The sequence below is a fragment of the Triturus cristatus genome, chromosome 4_1 (genome assembly GCF_964204655.1).
Source record: "Triturus cristatus chromosome 4_1, aTriCri1.1, whole genome shotgun sequence".
Classification (NCBI taxonomy): domain Eukaryota; kingdom Metazoa; phylum Chordata; class Amphibia; order Caudata; family Salamandridae; genus Triturus; species Triturus cristatus.
Genome location: NC_140585.1, coordinates 1,045,192,643 through 1,045,212,973, shown reverse-complemented (window position 1 = coordinate 1,045,212,973; position 20,331 = coordinate 1,045,192,643). Strand labels below are relative to the sequence as shown.

General features: G+C 48.0%; 1 protein-coding gene across 1 annotated transcript in view; it reads left to right on the top strand.

The window, feature by feature from the left end:
* The window catches only part of DNAJC2 (DnaJ heat shock protein family (Hsp40) member C2), a 316,362-nt gene that overhangs the window by 109,544 nt on the left and 186,487 nt on the right, over positions 1-20,331 (top strand). Inside the window, exons 6-7 of the mRNA XM_085654025.1 lie at positions 4,931-5,011; positions 5,230-5,295. Of these exons, the coding sequence (XP_085510151.1) occupies positions 4,931-5,011; positions 5,230-5,295 (147 nt within the window). The remainder of the gene's footprint in view (positions 1-4,930; positions 5,012-5,229; positions 5,296-20,331) is intronic.

Below are 20,331 nucleotides of genomic sequence, written 5' to 3'. Positions count from 1 at the left end.
ATGAGCCGCTCAGGTAGGACACCAGGAGAGAAAGGGTTTTTCATTTTATAATAAAACAAAACAGTAGGATCAGGTGCCAAACAGTCTCCCAACAGCGATAAGGGGCAAGGATAAGAGACGCAAGCAGCAAGCAGCAATACATTGAATCAATGGCGCAGACACGGGAAAGTACGGATGGGGAGAAATATCAAAGATAGTTGCGCCTACAGGTCCCCGTACCTAAAGCCCAGCGAACCCCCCGGAAACTGTGGCACACATTAAGAGCAAGCGATTCACAATAAGAGAGGTGTACCGCGCTGATCCCAGAAAAACAAGCAAAAAGAAACAGAGAAGAAAAAGGAGGCCATGGAAAAAGAGATAAAGACTAAAGAGTCCCCTCCCCCATCCCCCCACCCTGCACCTCTGCGAATGAGTATGGCCCCACCCCCCAGCAGTGTGCCTGTCGCCCTGGAACTAGACCCGAAATATAGAAGAGACAGGGAAAAAGGAGTAAGAAAGAGCCCCCCCAGACGGGGGGGCGGAGGGAATGTAATAAACTGGAGGAGGGCCTTCAAAACATACCCCCGGCTTCTCCCTCCCGCACGGTGAAGTCTCCCCACAGCAAACAATTAGCAGCACCAGGTTGATCATATCAAAAAAAGGAGGGGGGGAGTGGGGAGCATTATGCACCGACTATGCGAATAACCATGAGAGCACGCAACCATGAGTCCGCCTGTCTACTAGGTGACCACTCCCGAAGGATCAGCCTCAGCCTTGACCGCTCTTTGCGATTCTGCCCATGCCTGCCCCTCGACCCAGCACCATGTCCGATGTCCCAAGGTACAGGAGTGTCCAAAAACAGTCGGGAAGCGACGCACACAGGTGGGGTGGAAGTCTCTGAGCATCAGCACGGACCGCTTCATGGGGGGGCGTCTTTTCCAGTGCCGCCCCAGGATCTGCACTGCACACAAGGTCCAGACAGGCTGAAGCAGTCAAATGAGACACACGTTGCTGGAATCGTCCCTGGGCCGCCGGAGATTGCGCACAGGACAAGGCCACCATCTTCCGCTCAGGTCCAATACCTCCGGAGCAGATCAAGCCCACAGTTAGCCGACCACACGGTAGCATACTGTCCGGAGTGTCCGGCTGTACACTAATCGCGGGGGGGGCCGCAACATCTTCCTCCTGTGTGCAGTGTGGAAAGCCACTGTGTACTTGTGGACCAGCATGCCGCCACTGTCCCAACGCTGATACCACACCATCTAGCTTCCTCCCCAGGACCCCGGCGCCATGAGCCAAGGAGTAATGAAGGGCACCAAGGGCCTCCAGGAGGTCGCCGTACCCCAGAGCAGCTCTCTCCGATCGCTCTGCCACACTCCCGACCGTCACACACCCCCAGTCCCGCTGCGTCCCAGCGGACAGGATGGTAGGCTGCATAGTGACAAAATGGCCGCTGGGAAGGCCCGACTCGTATTGGGGCCAGGACCCCGGGACCAACGCCTCAAGGTCCACGTCGCTGAAGACAGGTATCCTGGGGGAGGAACAGATTCAACCGTTGCGCGGTCACGGGCAATAGTCGTCTCCGCCACGGACCAGCTCCCGCAAAAAGCCGGGAGCAGCCCGCAAGGATCAGGCCGAACCAGGGACGGCGTCCGGGCAGCTCACCGTCAAAGGCAGGGGCAAACACCACAAAATCCGAGAATTGCACACCCGGGCATGTCCTCGGTCCGCAGCGCTCAGCAGGGGGGGAGCGACCACAGCAAAATGCAGGCCGAAGGGAGCACCACTCCGGCGGACCGACTCCACCCAGTCACCACAGGCCGCTGTTGTTAAACTGCCGCCCGGCCAAGGCGTCCACCCGAGGTCCCGGCTTCGGGACCGCACGGGCCGCAAAGTTCAATCGCTGATTTCTCCGGCGGTACTGCAGTCAGAAACCTCAGGGTCACACGATCGGTTGCCACTTTCGTTTACGAACACGATCTCGTAGCGCAGAATAAGGATCTCATGCAGGATATCCGTGCGGGATACGGAGGTTCACGGAGCCGGGAATCTACGCTGCCGTCCCGGTCGCCATCTTGGCTCCTCCCCCCTCTTCCTCTTTGTTAATCCTTGGTTTATGTACTCCCATTCCAATGTTTTCCATGTCTGTTTTCCTTATTTATTTATTATTACTCTAGTCCCTCTGCCATCCTGTGCCAGCATCAGAATTGTGTAATTATGTCTCTGCTGAACAACGAGTTTTGGTGTGAACACCAGGCAGCAGTTTGCTTTGGGAGATAGTTGGGTGATGGTGTGTGTCACAGGTTGGGTTATGGACAATGTAGAAAGAATGCTGGTCTTTGACTGTGGCAACTAGAAGCCATCCCTGGAGGTGGAACAATGAGTCTGCAGTTGTTGCATAATGGGAATATCCGGAGAGATGTGGACCAAATACTGATGTTAGAGGAAAGTCTCAATAGACTTAAAAGAGACGAAATTATATTTAAATGACATCCAGAATCCTTATGGTGCATGACGACTAAGAAGGGGTACAAAAGGGGGTGGTGATGGACGGAGCATCAGAACCAATCAAACACTCGCACCCAGTCAACAGATCTGGGTTTGATCCATCACCGTTCTTTAGCCCACTCTGCCACCCCAGTTCAGACATGGCCATATGCAAATCAGTCTGACCCTGTGCCTCATGGGAACAGTCCAGCCCGAACTGCCAAGCCATGCCTTCCCTGGACCGGAAACAAGATTCCTAGGACCGGTTTCTGGCATTTCAGCTGTCTTCAGCCAGGCTTGCTTGAATCCAGTGGCAAAGTGAGCAAGGGACTCGCGTCTGAGCATACCCTGCCAACTTATGGCGAACAAAGCGGTACAAAAGGGGGTGGTGATGGACGGAGCATCAGAACCAATCAAACACTCACACCCAGTCAACAGATCTGTGTTTGATCCATCACCGTTCTTTAGCCCACTCTGCCACCCCAGTTCAGACATGGCCATATGCAAATCAGTCTGACCCCGTGCCTCATGGGAACAGTCCAGCCCGAACTGCCAAGCCATGCCTTCCCTGGACCGATCTGTTGACTGGGTGTGAGTGTTTGATTGGTTCTGATGCTCCGTCCTTCACCACCCCCTTTTGTACCGCTTTGTTCGCCATAAGTTGGCAGGGTATGCTCAGACGTGAGTCCCTTGCTCAGTTTGCCTCTGGATTCAAGCAAGCCTGGCTGAAGACGGCTGAAATGCCAGAAACCGGTCCTAGGAAGCTTGTTTCCGGTCCAGGGAAGGCATGGCTAGGCAGTTTGAGCTGGACTGTTCCCATGAGGCACGGGGTCAGACTGATTTGCATATGGCCATATCTGAACTGGGGTGGCAGAGTGGGCTAAAGAACGGTGATGGATCAAACCCAGATCTGTTGACTGGGTGTGAGTGTTTGATTGGTTCTGATGCTCCGTCCATCACCACCCCCTTTTGTACCGACTATGAAGGGAAGGCACTCGTTTTTCCCTTTCATGCAGCCTATATTTATGGTTTATGAACTCCAGCGATCAAAGTATTGCAACAGTGACCCGTTATTTCAAATTTGTATTTTTACTTACAATTTGTTGCATCCTATTAAGTGCAGAACACTTTCTGCCTATTCAACTTGGTGACAACGACAGGAATGGATGCTGGAATACATAATACGGTACCATAAGTTTCCTGGCTTGCATCAACATTGATCTATTTATCAAAACCTTGACATTTTAAGATTTCAACCAATGAGGGATCCACTAACTTATGCCCAAAGTTGTCTTGGCAGATTACAGTGTGACAAACCATGATAACGTTTGTTTTTCTTCCCCTTAAGGGAACCTACGAATCAGATTCTCTCTAATTTGCCCAGCACAATCAGACTATGGCAACAAATGTTATACAAAGTGGAATTGCCTACCTCAAACATAGCAATAATAATCCACATTTGTAAAGCGCGAACAATCACCCGTAAGGGTCTCTAGGCGCTGGGGGCCGTTGGGAAGATTAAGCAAGCTATTGCCCAGAGTCACATGGTGCTGGGCTAATCTGCCGGGGATCGAACCGTGATCCCCAGAGTCAGTCGCCCTGGCCATGGCGCCACACCTCTTCCACTCTAAAGAATAGAATAAAACTCATTTTTAATGTAAGTTTTGCTCTGGTTTCCCAGGTAATTGATTCTGCTATTTAGGGCATTGCAGAATACTCTCCCTCTGGGCTGGTGTGGTCGCTTTAAAGGCAATTCTCTCGCCTATAAGTGCTAAAACTCAAATTTTACAGAGGGTTTCCCAAGAGTACGCACAATCTGCTCTTACTCACCAAGCTGTCTACAAAAATACAGAACTATAACCCTTATTGTTGAAAGGGCTTGAGAGGCGAGGGTGTCTGGTATGTAGACAAGAAGGTCGATGGTGTTTGAAACACTTGTTCTGTTTAGGTAGGTGTTCTGGCTGGCTGTGAGGTAGATGAATCGGAGTATCACTAGTTCATGAAGTCTTACTTAATCGTAAGCCATGCAGGAGTTACAATAGAGGTGTGCTTAACAAGTAAACTGTCATAGCATCAAGTTTAGTGACCCTATCCTAAAGAGTCTCAAAAATTGAAAACTTTGAATTTGCTAATCCTTAGCTGGGAAGGGAAAGGAAGAGAATGCAACACTATTCTATGATTTAAAACTATGAAATGCTATAATTTGCCAGAATGTGTGCTTGCTGTTCACACCACCACAATCTATTCTGTGCTGTTATTGTGCATGATTTTGGAATTTCTAAAAATGCATTCTCTAGACCCACACAAAAATTACTTCAGAAGTGCATATTGAACCTAAGCAGCCAAAACAGATTTTGTTTTTTTAAATCTTAGGGGTGCACACTTTTATTTTCCAGAGATCTACATTTATTATTTGTTGTTTGAAAGCCTTCAAAATTTGAATTGTAAATCCTTCCCTTTACAGATGGTCGAAACAAAAACACGTTCCCAAACTGGGAGACATGAGTGCCTCCTTTGAGGATGTAGATGCGTTTTATTCATTTTGGTAAGTCTATTTCCCCTTGCTATCAAACTTAGAAAGTAAATGTATTAAGTATTCAAAGCTGTGAAAGCTGTGCACATATTAACTACTTTCTCTTTCATTTAAATGTTCTGCATCTGGACAAACTGCATTGGCTAAAACGTAGCTGAATATTTTGCCAAGTGTTATGTTTAAACAGACCAAAATCTTATAATTTTAAATCTATCATCCCTGAATTTTAGGTATAACTTTGATTCCTGGAGAGAGTTCTCTTACCTGGATGAAGAGGAGAAAGAAAAGGCAGAGTGGTGCGTAAGTTGATTGTTTTGCTAACCAGAACACCTGTATTTAGGACACCGCAGACCAATTCTACTAAGGATGTGAATCTGCTAATCTTGTGTAACCCCTGTTAAGGGGGATGTCAATAAATGCTGCCCATGCTGTACAGTGCTGTAAATTTTGCCCTTTAGCTCCTCCAGCCTAATAAATGCCAGCTGTCCTTAAAAGTATGACTTAAGTTGAAAGTTGAGCCAATAGAAGCACAACTTTACTATATTATCTGAGAAACCAGACACAACTGCAGTTGTCCGTTTTGAAGTTCCCTGTTGAGGGAATGGTGAACTTGTTAGCATGTGACCTAGCTTAAACAGTTAGCACCACATTTTAATTATAGTTTAATACATTTTTATTTAGTATTTTATCAACCCAAAACAAGAAACAATTAGAAAAGAAACCTCCACCTTCCCAACTGCAGCTATCAACTTAATTCTTTCTCACAAACCCAGTTCTTCTCCCAACCTCCGGAACACCCCTTTGGCCGATTGGATAATATCCTCTCTTTTGTAACCATTACTTATCACTGAATCTAGAAGTGCTTTCCTCACTATTGATAGGGGACATTGTACCCACTTTGCTTTGTAGTGAATAGATTTGTCATGCATATTCAGGACAGACTGACATTTGGAACAATGTAGACCCTTGAATTATTTGCTGAGAGAGCCCATGTGGGGGATCCAATGTTTAATAAAATTGTTCTCGCTTCAGCATGCGGTATTAAACATTTTTTCTATTCCCAAGTCCCATAGCAGTTTATGAAGCTATATGTCTCCTGAAGGGAGCATCAGGGAGCCCCACAATGCAAGCAAGGACTGTTTTGCTGCCAGAAGTATACCAGAGATGACAACCTACCTGCTGGAGTGTCAGGGCAGATTGTCTCGGAAGACTTCACAGTGGTACAGCTTCTGGATATTCCGCTATTATTAACTCCGGGGCCTCCTCACTTCCCTTCAACACTTCTCCCCAGAATGAAGTTAATCAGGGGCAGGACCATTGGAAGGTCTCCATGTATCTGCCTCCTTACGCCCTCTAGCACAGAGTGGGTGACCTCTGGCGCCAAGTCTTGCTGGTGTGTAGTGCCAATGATATACAATTTTAAGAGGGCTTATCTTCCCACTGCATTGCTTGCAAAGTTGTTCTAATTTTTGTTCTAATTTACCTCTCTTGCAGCCTCTGGAATGGGAGTTCCTCTTTTGTGACGGGATTGTTTAGAAGCCTGTAAATGCAGCATTCAGCATGTTCATAGTAGTATCATAGGAGCTTTTCATGGGGGTGACTATCTCTGTAGATCCCCTTTTCTACCTGTGGTTATTAACCAAAGCTGATTACATTAAATATGTCTCTTACTGTCCGGTAGCCTCCTTCTCATCAAGTGCTGAAGGTCTGCCTATCATGTCTGGTGTGACACCTTTGTTGCCTCCCATGGAGAGAATAGTGACATGTACATGGTTAGTTGATATTTGTGTATATGCTGTTCCATACCCATAGAATCGCTCTTGTTAGTGGGTATCTGTGTGCTCGTGGGGCCCCAGGGAACCTCCCAGAGCTGTTTTCCGCTCAATGTGTGATCTATAATGTTCCGGCCTTCATGCGCCCAGTAATGATATAACTGAGGGATGTGGTCTGCTAATATTAAATCAGGCCCAAGACTCCTAAAACCCCACCTCCTGGATTGCAACGAGCACTGAGATCTTCCTGATCTCAGTTATTTCCTCTGCCATAAGAATTCAGACTACTACTAGGAGATATTCTCTTAATATATTAATATGTACAGGGAGTGCCAGGAAGTCATATGGAATCTTGGGTAATACTGTCATTTTAGGAGCAGTGATGTTTCCCCCACAAGAAAGCATCTTGTTCGAGGCATGTGGGCTGCTGAATTCATATCTGTGCATAGATCGCCGCCTAGTGTTGGGTCCGGATGATTGCACATTGTTGTCCTGGAAGAGTCTTCGAAGTATCACGAGATAGGTCCTCCCTTGGACTACAGTGCGCATGGGCATCCCCTCCATCCTTGGATTGTTTTTTTCCGCCATTGGGTTCGGATGTCCTAATCTTATCTCTTTGAGTATTTAGGAAAAACTTTATTTTTATTAGGCCAAAAGGCCTTTAAACTCGTCGGTATTGTTTTCGTTCGGCGCCAAGTACTTTTGTCGAGTTAGTTCTCAAGAAAAGCATCGAAGTTAGCCGTTTGCCCTTCGACACCAGAGGCCCGATCGAGATCGACGATGGAATCAAATAGTCCAAAGAAATCTAATAACCCCTTTAAGCGTTGCCCTCTTTGCAACGCTAAGTATGTTCGCTTCGACGTGCACCCAGTGTGCAACAAGTTCCTCTCTCCAACACACGACGAAGCCACCTGTATGGCGTGTTCCAGGTTCCGATCGAAGAAAACTCTTCGCATTCGTCGAGCAGCTCGGCTCGAGGCGCAGAAAGCGGCGCCAAACCCGGACAACATCTTCGGGACCAAAGATGAAGAGGTCGTGGACCTTGAAGTTCAGGAGGGTATATCGGATCCGCCTTCGGAGCGTGAATCCGACTATGATGCCGAAGACGAGCATCTCGTAGATGAAGCGGAAGATGATGTCGTCGACAAGGTAGGAGACGATCAAGAGGCCCTTGGGGCCGAGGAAGATGGCTCGGAAGATGAGCTAGGCCCCACTGTCGGTACAGGGCCCGAAGAGGCACTCGATAAGGCTCAGGTCGAGGGATCGCCACACGGCCTTACCCAAGATCTTTCCTCTCGTTCTACAGCCCCGCCTAAAGGCCCGGCTTCGAACTATCCTAAAGAGCCATCGGTATCGAAAGCGCCATCATTCGATCAAGATAAATCGAAACTGAAGGCACAGACACCGAAATCGAAACCGAAAGAGAAAATGTCTCTAATCGGCAACAAGGCCTCGAAGCCGTCGGAGCCGAAGACCCAAAAGACGACACCTAAGACCAAGGTCAAGGTGGTCGACCTGAAAAGATCGGCGCAGAGGATCGTCGATACAGAAAAAGAGGGCGACCCTCAAGAGCCGACCCCTCCCAGTCCTCGTGTCGAGAAACAGAGGTCTGGTACGGGGCTCCATGCCACTACAAAGAAGGTCTCAAAGGACCATGTTGAGTCGACCACACCATCTCCCTTCTTAAAGAAGACGGTGTCGGAGTCGTTATTACGCATCCAAGACAGGGCTTCGCTGCTCACCACGAAAACAGCCCCGCAGCCGAAAACGGGCAGCACGGTTCAGACCGCGTCGACGCACATCAAGTTCGGATTACCGCCGGCGGTACGACCGAAGATGTTCGACGCAAAGAAGGGTCCCGAACCGAAGAAAGGTATCGACACGACGAAAACTGTTGGAGCGCCACAAGGGGTATCAATGGGACAAACGGCTGTTGAAGTACCTCAAGAAGATGAGGAGCCGAGGCAGTTTATCTATGCAGGGACTGGTCAACTTTCAATACATAAAAGAAAGATAGTGCCAGAGAAATCTATGGAGCCATACAAAATTCCATTAAAGAGGAGCACCACATCACCAGTTCTTGTGGATCATATTCAATATTATAGCCAGGAGCCTCAGTCATTCTCACCCACACAGTCTGATGTGGATGCAGGGGATGCTGGTGATGATGAGGGCACTTATCCATTGACCACTGACCCTGAAGACCAAAACCAACCTTGGGTGGACAATACTGGTACAGGGGACCCACATACTGCTCCAGACACACAAGCATATGCGGTGAAGACATCTCCAACTGAGGATACTGCTGCCTTCAATGCATTAATTGAGAGAGCAGCTGAGAAGCATGCTGTACAGCTCCACACTGATCCTATTGAGGAGGACTTTCTGATGGATACCTTCTCTACCTCAGAAAGATCTGTTAAGACTCTGCCCTTGCTGAAGGGTGTCCTAAAACAGGCTACTGACATTTTTAAGGAGACCACGAGGGCGAGAGTACTAAACCCTAGGATTGAGAAAAAATATAGGCCAGCTCCAGTGGACCCTACCTACATAAGAGGCCAGCTGCCTTTGGACTCGGTGGTTTCCAATGCTCGGAAGAGGGCCAACTCACAGACAACGGGTGATGCTCCTCCCCCTGACAAGGAGTCTAAGGTCTTGGAAACATCAGGAAAGAGAGTTGCTGCACAGGCAGCTAACATATGGAGAATTGCCAACACTCAGGCACTTCTGGCTAGGTATGACAGGGCGCATTATGATACCCTGGAGACACTGCTACAGCACCTCCCAGATCAGTATAAGGAAGGAGCAGAGTCACTAATTACAGAAGGGAAGCTCATAAGCAACGCTTCCATTAAGTGCGCTCTTGACGTGGCTGACCCTGCCGCTAGGGCTATTAACACCAGCGTCATATTAAGAAGGCATGCTTGGTTGAGAATCACTGGATTCAAACCAGAGATACAAACAACTATACTCAATCAACCTGTCAACCCTCACTCCCTCTTTGGCCCCGAAGTTGACACCACCCTCGAAAAAATCAAAAAAGATAGAGACTGCAAAGTCTATGGGGGCTCTGCAATCACAGCAGTTTAGGAGTGGGTCCTTTCGTCGCTCTACCAACAGAGGACCATCTAGAGGCCATAACTCCCAACAGTCGCATTACACTAAACAAGGTACACAGACCACCTATAATAAGAATAACAGAGGTGGATACCGTGGAAACAACGTCATGGGCAGAGGACGAGGAAACAGCTCCAGGTCCTCCGCCACCAACAAACAGTGACGCCTTGTCACTGCCCCCCGACCACGTAACACCTGTCGGGGGGAGACTCCAGGAGTTCCTGCCGGTCTGGAAGTCCATCACTACAGACAGGTGGGTGAGAGACATTGTCCAGTACGGTTATTGTCTGGAGCTCACATGCACTCCACCAAACATACCACCACCACCACGACACCGTCCTATGTCCGCAGAGCACTTGCACTTATTGCACCAGGAAGTGCTCAGTATGCTCCACAAAGGAGCCATAGAACTCGTGCCTGTACAAGACCAAGGATCAGGGGTGTACTCACTGTATTTTCTGATCCCCAAAAAGGACGGATCTCTCAGACCCATACTGGATCTAAGACCTCTGAACCGTTACATTCTTTAAGAGCATTTTCACATGCTCACCCTGCAGCAGGTGCTGCCGTTGCTCAGTCAGGGAGACTTTCTCGCAACACTAGATCTCAAAGATGCGGATTTCCATATACCCATGCACCCATCACACAGAAAGTATCTCAGGTTCCCTATTCAAGATCAACATTACCAGTTCAAAGTCCTCCCTTTCGGAGTAACAACGGCACCAAGGGTGTTCACCAAGTGCCTGGCAACAGTGGCGGCACACTTAAGGAGACAGCACATACATGTCTATCCTTATCTGGACGACTGGCTTATCCAGGCAAAGTCAGCCCAGCAGTGTGCCAGCCACATATCCCACACCATTAACCTTCTTCACAGCCTGGGATTCTCACTGAATTATCCAAAGTCCCACCTTCAACCCGCCCACGTACGGCAGTACCTAGGTGCGACCATAGACGCTCTGGCAACCAAGGCACAGCCAAATTCCATGAGGATCAACAGCATGCAGTTGCTAATAAAAAAGTTCAGACCTCAACACTCACTACCGGCACGAGTGTTTATACAGTTGATAGGCATGATGGCTTCCTGCATCTTCATAGTCCCGCACGCAAGATTACATATGCGCCTGCTTCAGGAGTGCTTAGCACGTCAGTGGAATCAGGCTCAAGGACATTTGAAAGACCTAGTGTTGGTCAGCGGTCGGGCATACAACCCTCTGCATTGGTGGAATCCACAAAACCTTACCAAGGGCCGACCGTTCCAAGAGCCTGTACCACAAATACTGACGGCGGACGCGTCTCTCCAGGGATGGGGAGCTCATGTACTCAATTACACAGTGCAGGGACTATGGACAACACAGCAGAGGGGGATGCACATCAACCTACTGGAACTGATGGCAATCTTCCTAGCACTGAAGGCATTCAAAGTACACTTGTGCAACAAAGTTGTGTTGATCCGGACGGACAACATGACTGCCATGTACTACATACAGAAGCAGGGAGGAACACCCTCTCCACAGTTGTCTCATCTGGCTCAGAGCATGTGGAAGTGGGCCATTCAGAGAAACATCTTCCTCATGGCGGAACACCTCCCGCTCAGCAGACACAGCCACCAGATGCACGAATGGGAGATGCATCCATCAGTACTCCAACTGTACTTCCAGCAGTGGGGTCATCCAGAGATAGACCTATTTGCCACAAGGGAAAACGCAAAATGCCAAAGCTTTGCCACCAGGTTCCCACATCCACAGTCGCAGGGCAATGCGATATGGATGAACTGGTCAGGCAGATTTGCGTACGCTTTTCCCCCGGCACCATTGATACCGCTAGTGGCACGCAAACTGAGGCAACACTCGATGACGCTCATCCTGGTTGCTCCAACGTGGGCACGCCAGCCATGGTACACTACGTTTCTAGAACTCTCCGTGGTACCGCATCAAAGACTGCGGCTAACACCCAGGCTTTTAACGCAGAGCCATGGCGAGATTCAGCACCCAGATCCGCAACAGCTAAACCTGGCGATCTGGCTCCTGAGATCTTAGAATTTGGCTACCTAAACTTGCCTCCAGAATGTATGAATATCATCAAGGAGGCAAGGAGACCCACGACCAGAGCATGCTATGCGGCTAAGTGGAAAAGATTTGTCATTTATTGTAAAAATGACATCAATCCGCTGGATGCATGAACTCAGAACATTATCTGTTATCTATTACACTTATACAGATGCAATCTAGCATACAATTCCATCCGTATACATTTAACCGCACTGGCAGCTTACCTTCAGAACAGGCAGCACCTCTCACTGTTCAGAGTGCCTGCCATCAAAGCCTTCTTGGAGGGACTCAAACGAGTGATTCCTCCTACACACCCACCTTCACCAGTCTGGAACCTAAATGTGGTCCTCAACAGACTCATGGGACCACCTTTTGAACCTCTACACTCCTGTGAGATTCAATTTCTAACCTGGAAAGTAGCTTTCCTAGTAGCCATTACTTCACTCAGAAGAGTTAGTGAACTCCAGGCACTAACCATTCAAGAGCCATTTATACAGGTTCATGCAAACAGGGTCGTACTACGCACCAACCCTACATTCATGCCCAAGGTGATATCGCAGTTCCATATGAACCAATCCATAGAACTGCCGGTGTTTTATCCTAACCCTGAGAATGTAGCAGAGAGAATGCTCCACACACTTGATGTCAAGAGAGCTCTCATGTACTATATTGACAGAACACAGACTTTCAGGAAGACAAAACAACTGTTTGTTGCCTTTTCTCCACAGCACAAAGGCAACCCCATTTCCAAAGCAGGAATAGCTAGGTGGATCGTTAAGTGTATACAGATTTGCTATGAAAAAGCTAAGCGCACACTAACGATTTCTCCAAGAGCCCACTCCACACGAAAGTTAGGGGCCTCCATGGCTTTCCTAGGGAATATTCCTTTACAGGAGATATGTAGAGCAGCCACATGGTCCACTATACATACATTTACAAAACACTACTGTGTAGATGTTGTGAGAAAGTGGCTCTGTATATACTGTTCCCTAATAGGTACAGGGTGTACAGAGTCCACAGTCCCCCAGAGGCTGATAGAGGTCAAAGTTAGGTATGACCTTACTCTCAAAAGTGGTAGCTTGGTCGAGCAGTAAGGCAGTACCAGAGGACAGTGTAAAGCATTTATTGTACACACTCAGTCAGCAAATGGTTTCACACACTCAATAACTGAACTCTAGGCCAATGATTTGTATATATAAAATATATGCTTGTTTTATTTTTAGAACCACAAGGGGATAAAAATATACTTTCTCAGAATGAGAGGTTGAATATAAATACTTTTGTTTCAAGCAATAAATTTGTAAAACAGTCACAGTTGGTTGCAATAAACAATCCTATTTCCTAAACATAACAATGCATTGAGCTCAATGGTAAATTCAGGTTATTTGTAATAAATTACTTTTCAGATTACTTTTGGAATTCCAGGTCTGGATCCTAGAACCAGCCTGGGGTCAGTATTCAGAATCAAGTGAGGAAAGTCGACTTAATAACTGTAAGGATTTTTAGATAATATTTAGCTATTTCAAAAGTTAGCACTTAGAAAATATTTCACAGAAAACATTCAATGGATCTCTATGGCAAGAAATTCAAATTGCAGGTAGAGTACTTTATCGTTACTTTAGTAATCCAGGACTGGGTGCCTAGACCCAGGACTGGGGTCCTTATCAAAAGCAGGTAAGTAATTTCGTTTGCAGAAATGGTACGATTTTAAAAGAATATTTCAAATTTGCAAAAGTAGACACTTAGAAGAAATTTCACAGAAAAGCAGACAATGGTTTCCTATGGGAGAAAAATGAGTTAGAAGTAAGTATAGTTGTGAACACTTTTCAGAGTCAGGGCTGGGCACCAAGATCCAGCACTGGGAGCTCACCTAGGAGCAGGTGAGTAAATTCGTTTTTGTCACTTGGCTGATTTTTGGTGAATTTTTGCAGTTTTGAAAAGTTCACACTTAGAAGATTTTTGAAGAAAAAGCCAGTCAATGTTACCCTATGAGGAAAATGAAGTTAGCGGTTTAAGGGTAAGTACTCGACTGGTAATGTTGAAATTCCGGGCATGGACTCAGGGGTCCCCCAGTGTCAGGTAAGCACAGTTGGTTCACCCTCAGCGGTTTCAGGACGGCCGGGTGCAGAGAGAGTTGGGCCCAATGTTATCCTATGAGGGATAGGGGGGCCTTGGTTGGTGGCTGCTGTCTGGCAAGCCACGCGGCTGTGGGAGCTGGGCTCCTGGTCACTTACTCAGGGCAAGTGGGGAAGTAGGTTAGAGTAGAGAGGGCACTGCCAGGGCCACTCGGGCGGCTGGGTGCAGGGTGCTTTTGAGCCTTAGGGCGCTCAATGGAAATCAATGGGAATGTTCCGGTTTGGAAAGAGGCTGCAGGCTCGGGGACGAGGATGTTTCAGGTGCCACCACCACTTCGAGAGGTAAGTTGGGTAGTTGTAGGTTAGGTGGGTACCCCGGGATTGGGCACAGGGGGTCGCAGGGCGCCGGGTGCAGGGGTGCCTTTTGACGTCGGGAATCTTACCCTCTGGTTGATCGCGGTTGGGGTGGCACTTGGTTCTGAGGCTGCAGGCTTCTTCCGGGATGTCGAGGGGGGTCCTTGGGTGCCGGACTCGGGGTCACAGTCGCCGTGGGGTCGTCCTCAGGGTCTTTGTCCACTCCGGCACTGGCCAGGCTTGGCTGGTGCAGAGTGTGTTGGGTCCGCGGTCCCGGGGTGGTGCCAGGGATAGCAAGTAGGTTTCTTGAGTAGAGCCTCTACTCGTGGGAGTCCCAGGGGCTTAGAGCTAAAGGGTAGCCAGGTCCTCCGGGGTTGGTGAGGTTGCTGGCCACGTGGGATGCCGCGCTGGTGCAGGTTCGAGAGTCGACAGGCCGGTAGGGCTGGGGCCAAAGCAGTTGGTGTCTTCTTCTCTTTTTAGCAGCTGCAGGGCAGGTCTTTGTTCTTCTTGCTCTTCTTGTCGTTTTTCTATCTGGAATCTGGGGAAGGAAGGTTCAGGGGGCCCCTAAATACTAGATTTAGGGGCGTTACAGGTAGGTGAAGGCCAGGGACCAATGGGTCCTTGTCCTGGGGTGGGTACACCCCCTATCCTGCCTCTCTCCTGTGGGAGGGGGGCAGTAGCCTAATCCTGATAGGGTAGGGCCTCCCATCTTCAAGATGGCGAGAGCCCGGAGATGTGCTTCACCTCGCCTCCCCCACCTGAGGGGTGGGGTGGGCAGGCTGGCACATCCCCTGTCCTTGTATGGGGTTTCCGGCCAAGCTTCCCGCCAGAGTGGGGGGTTGCAGTGGCCTGGGGAAACTCCAACTGGCGGCATGCCTTTGAAGCTTCCCTTTGCTCATCCTGGGGGAGGAGATTTCTCACCTCACCCAGGATGTGCATTGTTGCAGGCCCGGGAGAGCAGGGGCTCTCCCACCCAGGGGTCCAGCAACGTGTCTGCTGTGTGGCAGCCTGGGCAGCCTCAGAGCAGACGTGGATTGCAAGTTAGCTGTAAGGGGGGCATCTTCTAAGATGCCCTCTGGGGTGCTTAGTACATTAAATCCCACACTGGCATCAGTGTGGGTTCAATGTGCTGAGAAGTTTGATACCAAACTTCCCAGGCTTCAGTGTTGCCAGTATGGTGCTGTGGAGCTCGTGTTTGACAAGCTCTCAGCACCATGTATCCTTAAATGACAGCACTGCACTTACAGTGCCCAGGAATGGACCCGGGTACTGTAGGGGCACAGGGCTCCTGCTCCTGTGCCCACACCATAGGCGTAATGCACCCAGCGAGAGGGGTGGCTGGCATATGCCTTGGCAGTGTAGGTGATGGGCATGGTACACAGTGATGTGTGCCATGTCGACTCTTTGTTTTGTCCTGCACCCAGACACTCAGCCTGCAAGGGCAGTGTGTGTGTGTGTAAGGGTACAGGGCCTCTGAGGGTGGCACAATGAGTGCTGCAGCCCTTAGAGGCCTTCCCTGGTCACAAGGCCCTGGGTACCTAGGGTACCATTTACTAGGGGCTGACATGTGGCTAGGGTTTGCCAATTTGGAGTTTGTGTGGTTTAAGGAAGGAACATAGGCCCTGGGCACCTGATTGGCAGGAACCCAGGGTACACTCAATCGAAGTACATTCAGCAATTTAGCAAAAAGTGGGGGCATACCATGCAAGAAAGATGGCACTTTCTCACAGATGTACACTCAAGACAGCAGGCAGCTGTAGGACAGGCTGTTCTCAAAACTCTTTTTCAGACTGCTGCAGCTGGCACAGACAGCCGTCGCTAAATGGAGGGACTGCTATATAATCTATGCACACAAATGAATTCAGCAGCCCACATGCCTCGAACCGAATATGCTACTTACCAGTATGCATCTGTTCTTGGCATGTAGGGCTGCTGACATTCATATCGCCCACCCTCCTCCCCGGCGCCTGTAGCAGCTGTAGCATTCAGTAATTACTAGTTAGCATGGTCATCATTCACTATATTACACTCCATTTATGCCACAATGGCGAAAAACAATCTAAGGATGGAGGGGATGCCCATGCGCACTGTAGTCCAGGGGAGGAGCCACCTATCTCGTGATACTTCGAAGACTCTTCCAGGACAACAATGTGCAATCATCCGGACCCAACACTAGGCGGCGATCTATGCACAGATATGAATGTCAGCAGCCCTACATGCCAAGAACAGATGCATACTGGTAAGTAGCATATTCGATTCTTTCATTTCATTAGCTCCAACATCACAGATCTTGTTAGTATGAAAGAGGATGCTGCTAAATCGATTCACAGCAATATGATACTTTAATAAGACAATTTGCGAAGAGTTGAGTGCCCCATATATTTACTGATTAAGTCCATCTGATTTGTTGAGGTTGCTCTTAAACCAGACACATGGTTGTATGACCTACGCTCTTCAAAGTCTACAAATAGGGTCTGTGAGAGAGAGCAGTATGTTGTATGCATACACCAGTTGTTCAGACTTCTCTCTTCCTAACCGGATACACTTATTGCGCCTGTTTGCCTTAATTCATGTTACCAGTGGCTCTAATATGAGGGCAAAGAAAAGGGGGTGTGGGGAGGGGTGTGTTGACCCCCGTCTGGTTCCGTTCTCTGTTTTTGCATCCAATTTGAACGCATCTCTTAAGCTTGCCCACACTCTGGGTCTGGTAACCTGGCATCATCCAGTTCAGAAAGTTGATCCCAAATCTAATTTCCACTAATATACCTTTCATAATCCCTGTCAATATTGTTGAATGCCTTTATCAACTTCTAGTGCCAGCAATAGCAATTTCTAGTTGCCTTTTGGGTCTTGTATCAATAAGGTGTAACTTTCCTGACTTGGTCGGGATGTATAAAAGATAGCATTATTTCCTGCAGACCGAAGACAAGAATTTTCAATGGCTTGTTGATGTCCTGCTTCAGCAGATAAATCTGCTCATACAAAGATCTGTGACTGGTTTATTAGGTTGTATGATAAAGAAGCTTGTGGCTTCTGGCATTATGGGTTTAGCTCTCCCATTCCTGATTATCTTCTGACACTCTCTAGTACAGACAGTAACAGGGTTCCAAATGTCGTATAAAAAGCTGGCATGTGGCTTTGGCACTTTATCCGTTTTAAGGCTAGTAGAAATATATATTCCTTAGTGACCAGTTCCTCTAGTGTGGCCCAGTCAGGTTCTGACAATTTAGGGAGTGCCGCCTTGGCCAGGTATTCAGACTGATGTGCGGTGACTGTGGGCTCATACGTAGAGTCCACTATAGAATCACTTAGCTTTCTCATTCTCCCCACCATGGGTAACCCATTCCCCATGTTAAGTTTCTGTGATCAAATTGCATGCCTGTTTCGATCATAGTAAATTCTCAAAGTGCTTCTCTGGTGTATTGCCTCCTTTGAAGAAGCATAAATCTATCTTGTTTAGGAAATTGGCTATATTGACCTCTAGAGTTCTTTTCCTCCTAATAATACCAATGACCTTTGCCAGTGGTGCTGTGACTTTTTGTGTGCCTTCTCTGCTACCCAGCGGTCTTCCTTCAGATTCAATTGCAGGGTTTCCATCTTCGCCATCCACAGTCGCACATTTTTGGCTGTCATGTGTCCTCTCAGGACTACTGTGAGGTCATCCCACAGAGCAGCCACAATAACTTCACCGTTGTTGTTTAGTGAAAGATATACTGTCATATTTCCACTAATGTTTAAAATTGCGATCAGATCTTTAAAGAATGCATTGCTAAAACAAGTGTGGTATGTTTATTTGGGGATGCACCCTCGCCTACAGTTCAACTGGAACAAGCATTGGCATAGCCAATAGGTCTCGCCTTTGGGACCTTATAAGTGTTTAGCCATGCAACAGTTGCATAACTAAATACTTATAAGGTCCCAAAAGCGAGACCTATTGGCTATGCCAAGCGGCCCTGCGGCCGCGAAAGTGAAAGTAATTGCGGTAAAGCGTGGCGCGCGCGCGCCCGCGCACATGCACTGTAGCTCTAGGCTAGCCTGGTAGCACTTTTTGGAGCCCTCTCAATAAGTCTCGCCAGACCAGCGCATGCGCTGGGTCAGGCGAGACCTAAAAAGGACATTGATCCAACAATGTCATGGGTCTCTGGGATACTTTCCTGACCTCCAGTAGTTATCTCTTGTCTAAGATGTGGTCTAGGTGGGCTGCTGAGTATTACGAAAACTAAGTTTCCATTGGGTGTCTTTAGCGGCAAGCGTCTATATGTACAGGTCTTTCATCACAGATTTCCCTGGCGGTGAGATCACTGCTGTACCCCCTTATCTATTTTGCATATTCCTCATTTTAAGAACTTGGGGTGTTAGTGGAGTGGCGTAGATACCCACGTCAGTTAATAATCACAATCCTTGTCAGGGTGAACACTCAAGGTCACAAAATTAACCTGAGCTCAAGCACCTGGTAGCTATGTAACAGAGTACAAAGGCTTAACTTGGAGGCAATGTGTAAAGTTTTTATGCAGTACTAAAACAATAATAAAGTCTAAATGCAAAACAATAACCCAAAATAAATGAAGAAAATAGATACAATTTAATTAATAAAATGATACCAAGAAGAATAAAATCCAATAAGGGTAACTAGAGATAGAATTTTTCTTAAAAACATTTTAAGTAAGTTGGCACCAAGAAGCAGAAAGTGCCATTGATAGTCAATGGTCGCGGTAGAACAAGACCAAGGAACAATTTAATGCTGCCCGTAATTGAGCATGGGTCAGATGTACTAGTCAGGTTCATCCTGGTCAAAGATTGTTGCTCCTGACTTGACCTTCAAGCTTCAAGTCCAAATCTGCCAAATGATTACATGTCTAAAGCCTCACAGGACCTCAGCAGAGGCACTAAGAGACCCACAGGATGACAGGCAGAGGCCAGCAAGAGGGTTCATACCAGGTCCAGTTGCCACTGGTTATCTGGGTTGTTGCAGGAAAGATATCTTGCAGCTTTTTGTATCCCTTTAGCTGTAGCTTGAACAGGAGGTCAGCCACATGGCCCTTGGAGTTCTCTCCTGTGCTCTGGGTACAAGAGAGAGAGTACATTTAGTCCTCCAGGGCTCTTCTTAGGCAGTAGACAGCAGGTTTGATCCTCTTCGAATCTTCTTCCAGTCAAGGAGTGTTCTGAAATGGAACCCTTGAAGTTTATTTCTGGTATGAGCTAGTGGGTGGGAAAGACCCCTGGGACGCCCTAGGCAATGGGGTAAATGTTCTAGGGGCTTACCCTACCTACTTTGGGTATTTTCAAGCTGGGCTAAGTCTTCGGCCACACTAAACCTGAACTTTGAGGTGTGGGTGTGTGTGAATCCTGGTGTCCTCCTGCAACGAACACTAAACTCCAGTTTTAGGCAGTCCTTGGACCCCCAACAAACTCGAGACAGAAGTCTGGTAAAATCAAAGCTGACCTTTCAGCAACCAGACAGTAGGTACACACAAACCTTTTTGGCATTCTGTTTCCCTCGTTTTAAGTGCACCCCAAATGTCATATGTAAAACCCTAGTCAATCAGGATGTGACATTGAAGCTGGATTTGACTCTGTCTGACCTCAGTCCCACCCCAGAGGTCACTCTAAACCAGTTCTGGGGCAGCTGTCCCTCTGGGGTTGATGCATGGCTGACTAGAAGGACAAAAGGTGCGGTGGGCCCATTTGTGAGCTAAATCTGCGTGACAGTGGATGCTCCTTTAAAGGGCACATAGTATCTGGGCACAGCCCCCAAGCCATCTGTTTATTTATTTTATTTATTTATTTATTTTTGAGATTTATACAGCGCGTACAATTGCCCGTAGGCGTCTCGGCGCTAGAAACTTTGAAGGTATTCCCGAGGTTAAGCCGGTAACTATTCTTGATCAAACAGCCAGGTCTTTATCTTTCTACGGAAATGCATCAGGGATGGGCTGTCTTTGATGGATGCTGGCAGGGAGGGA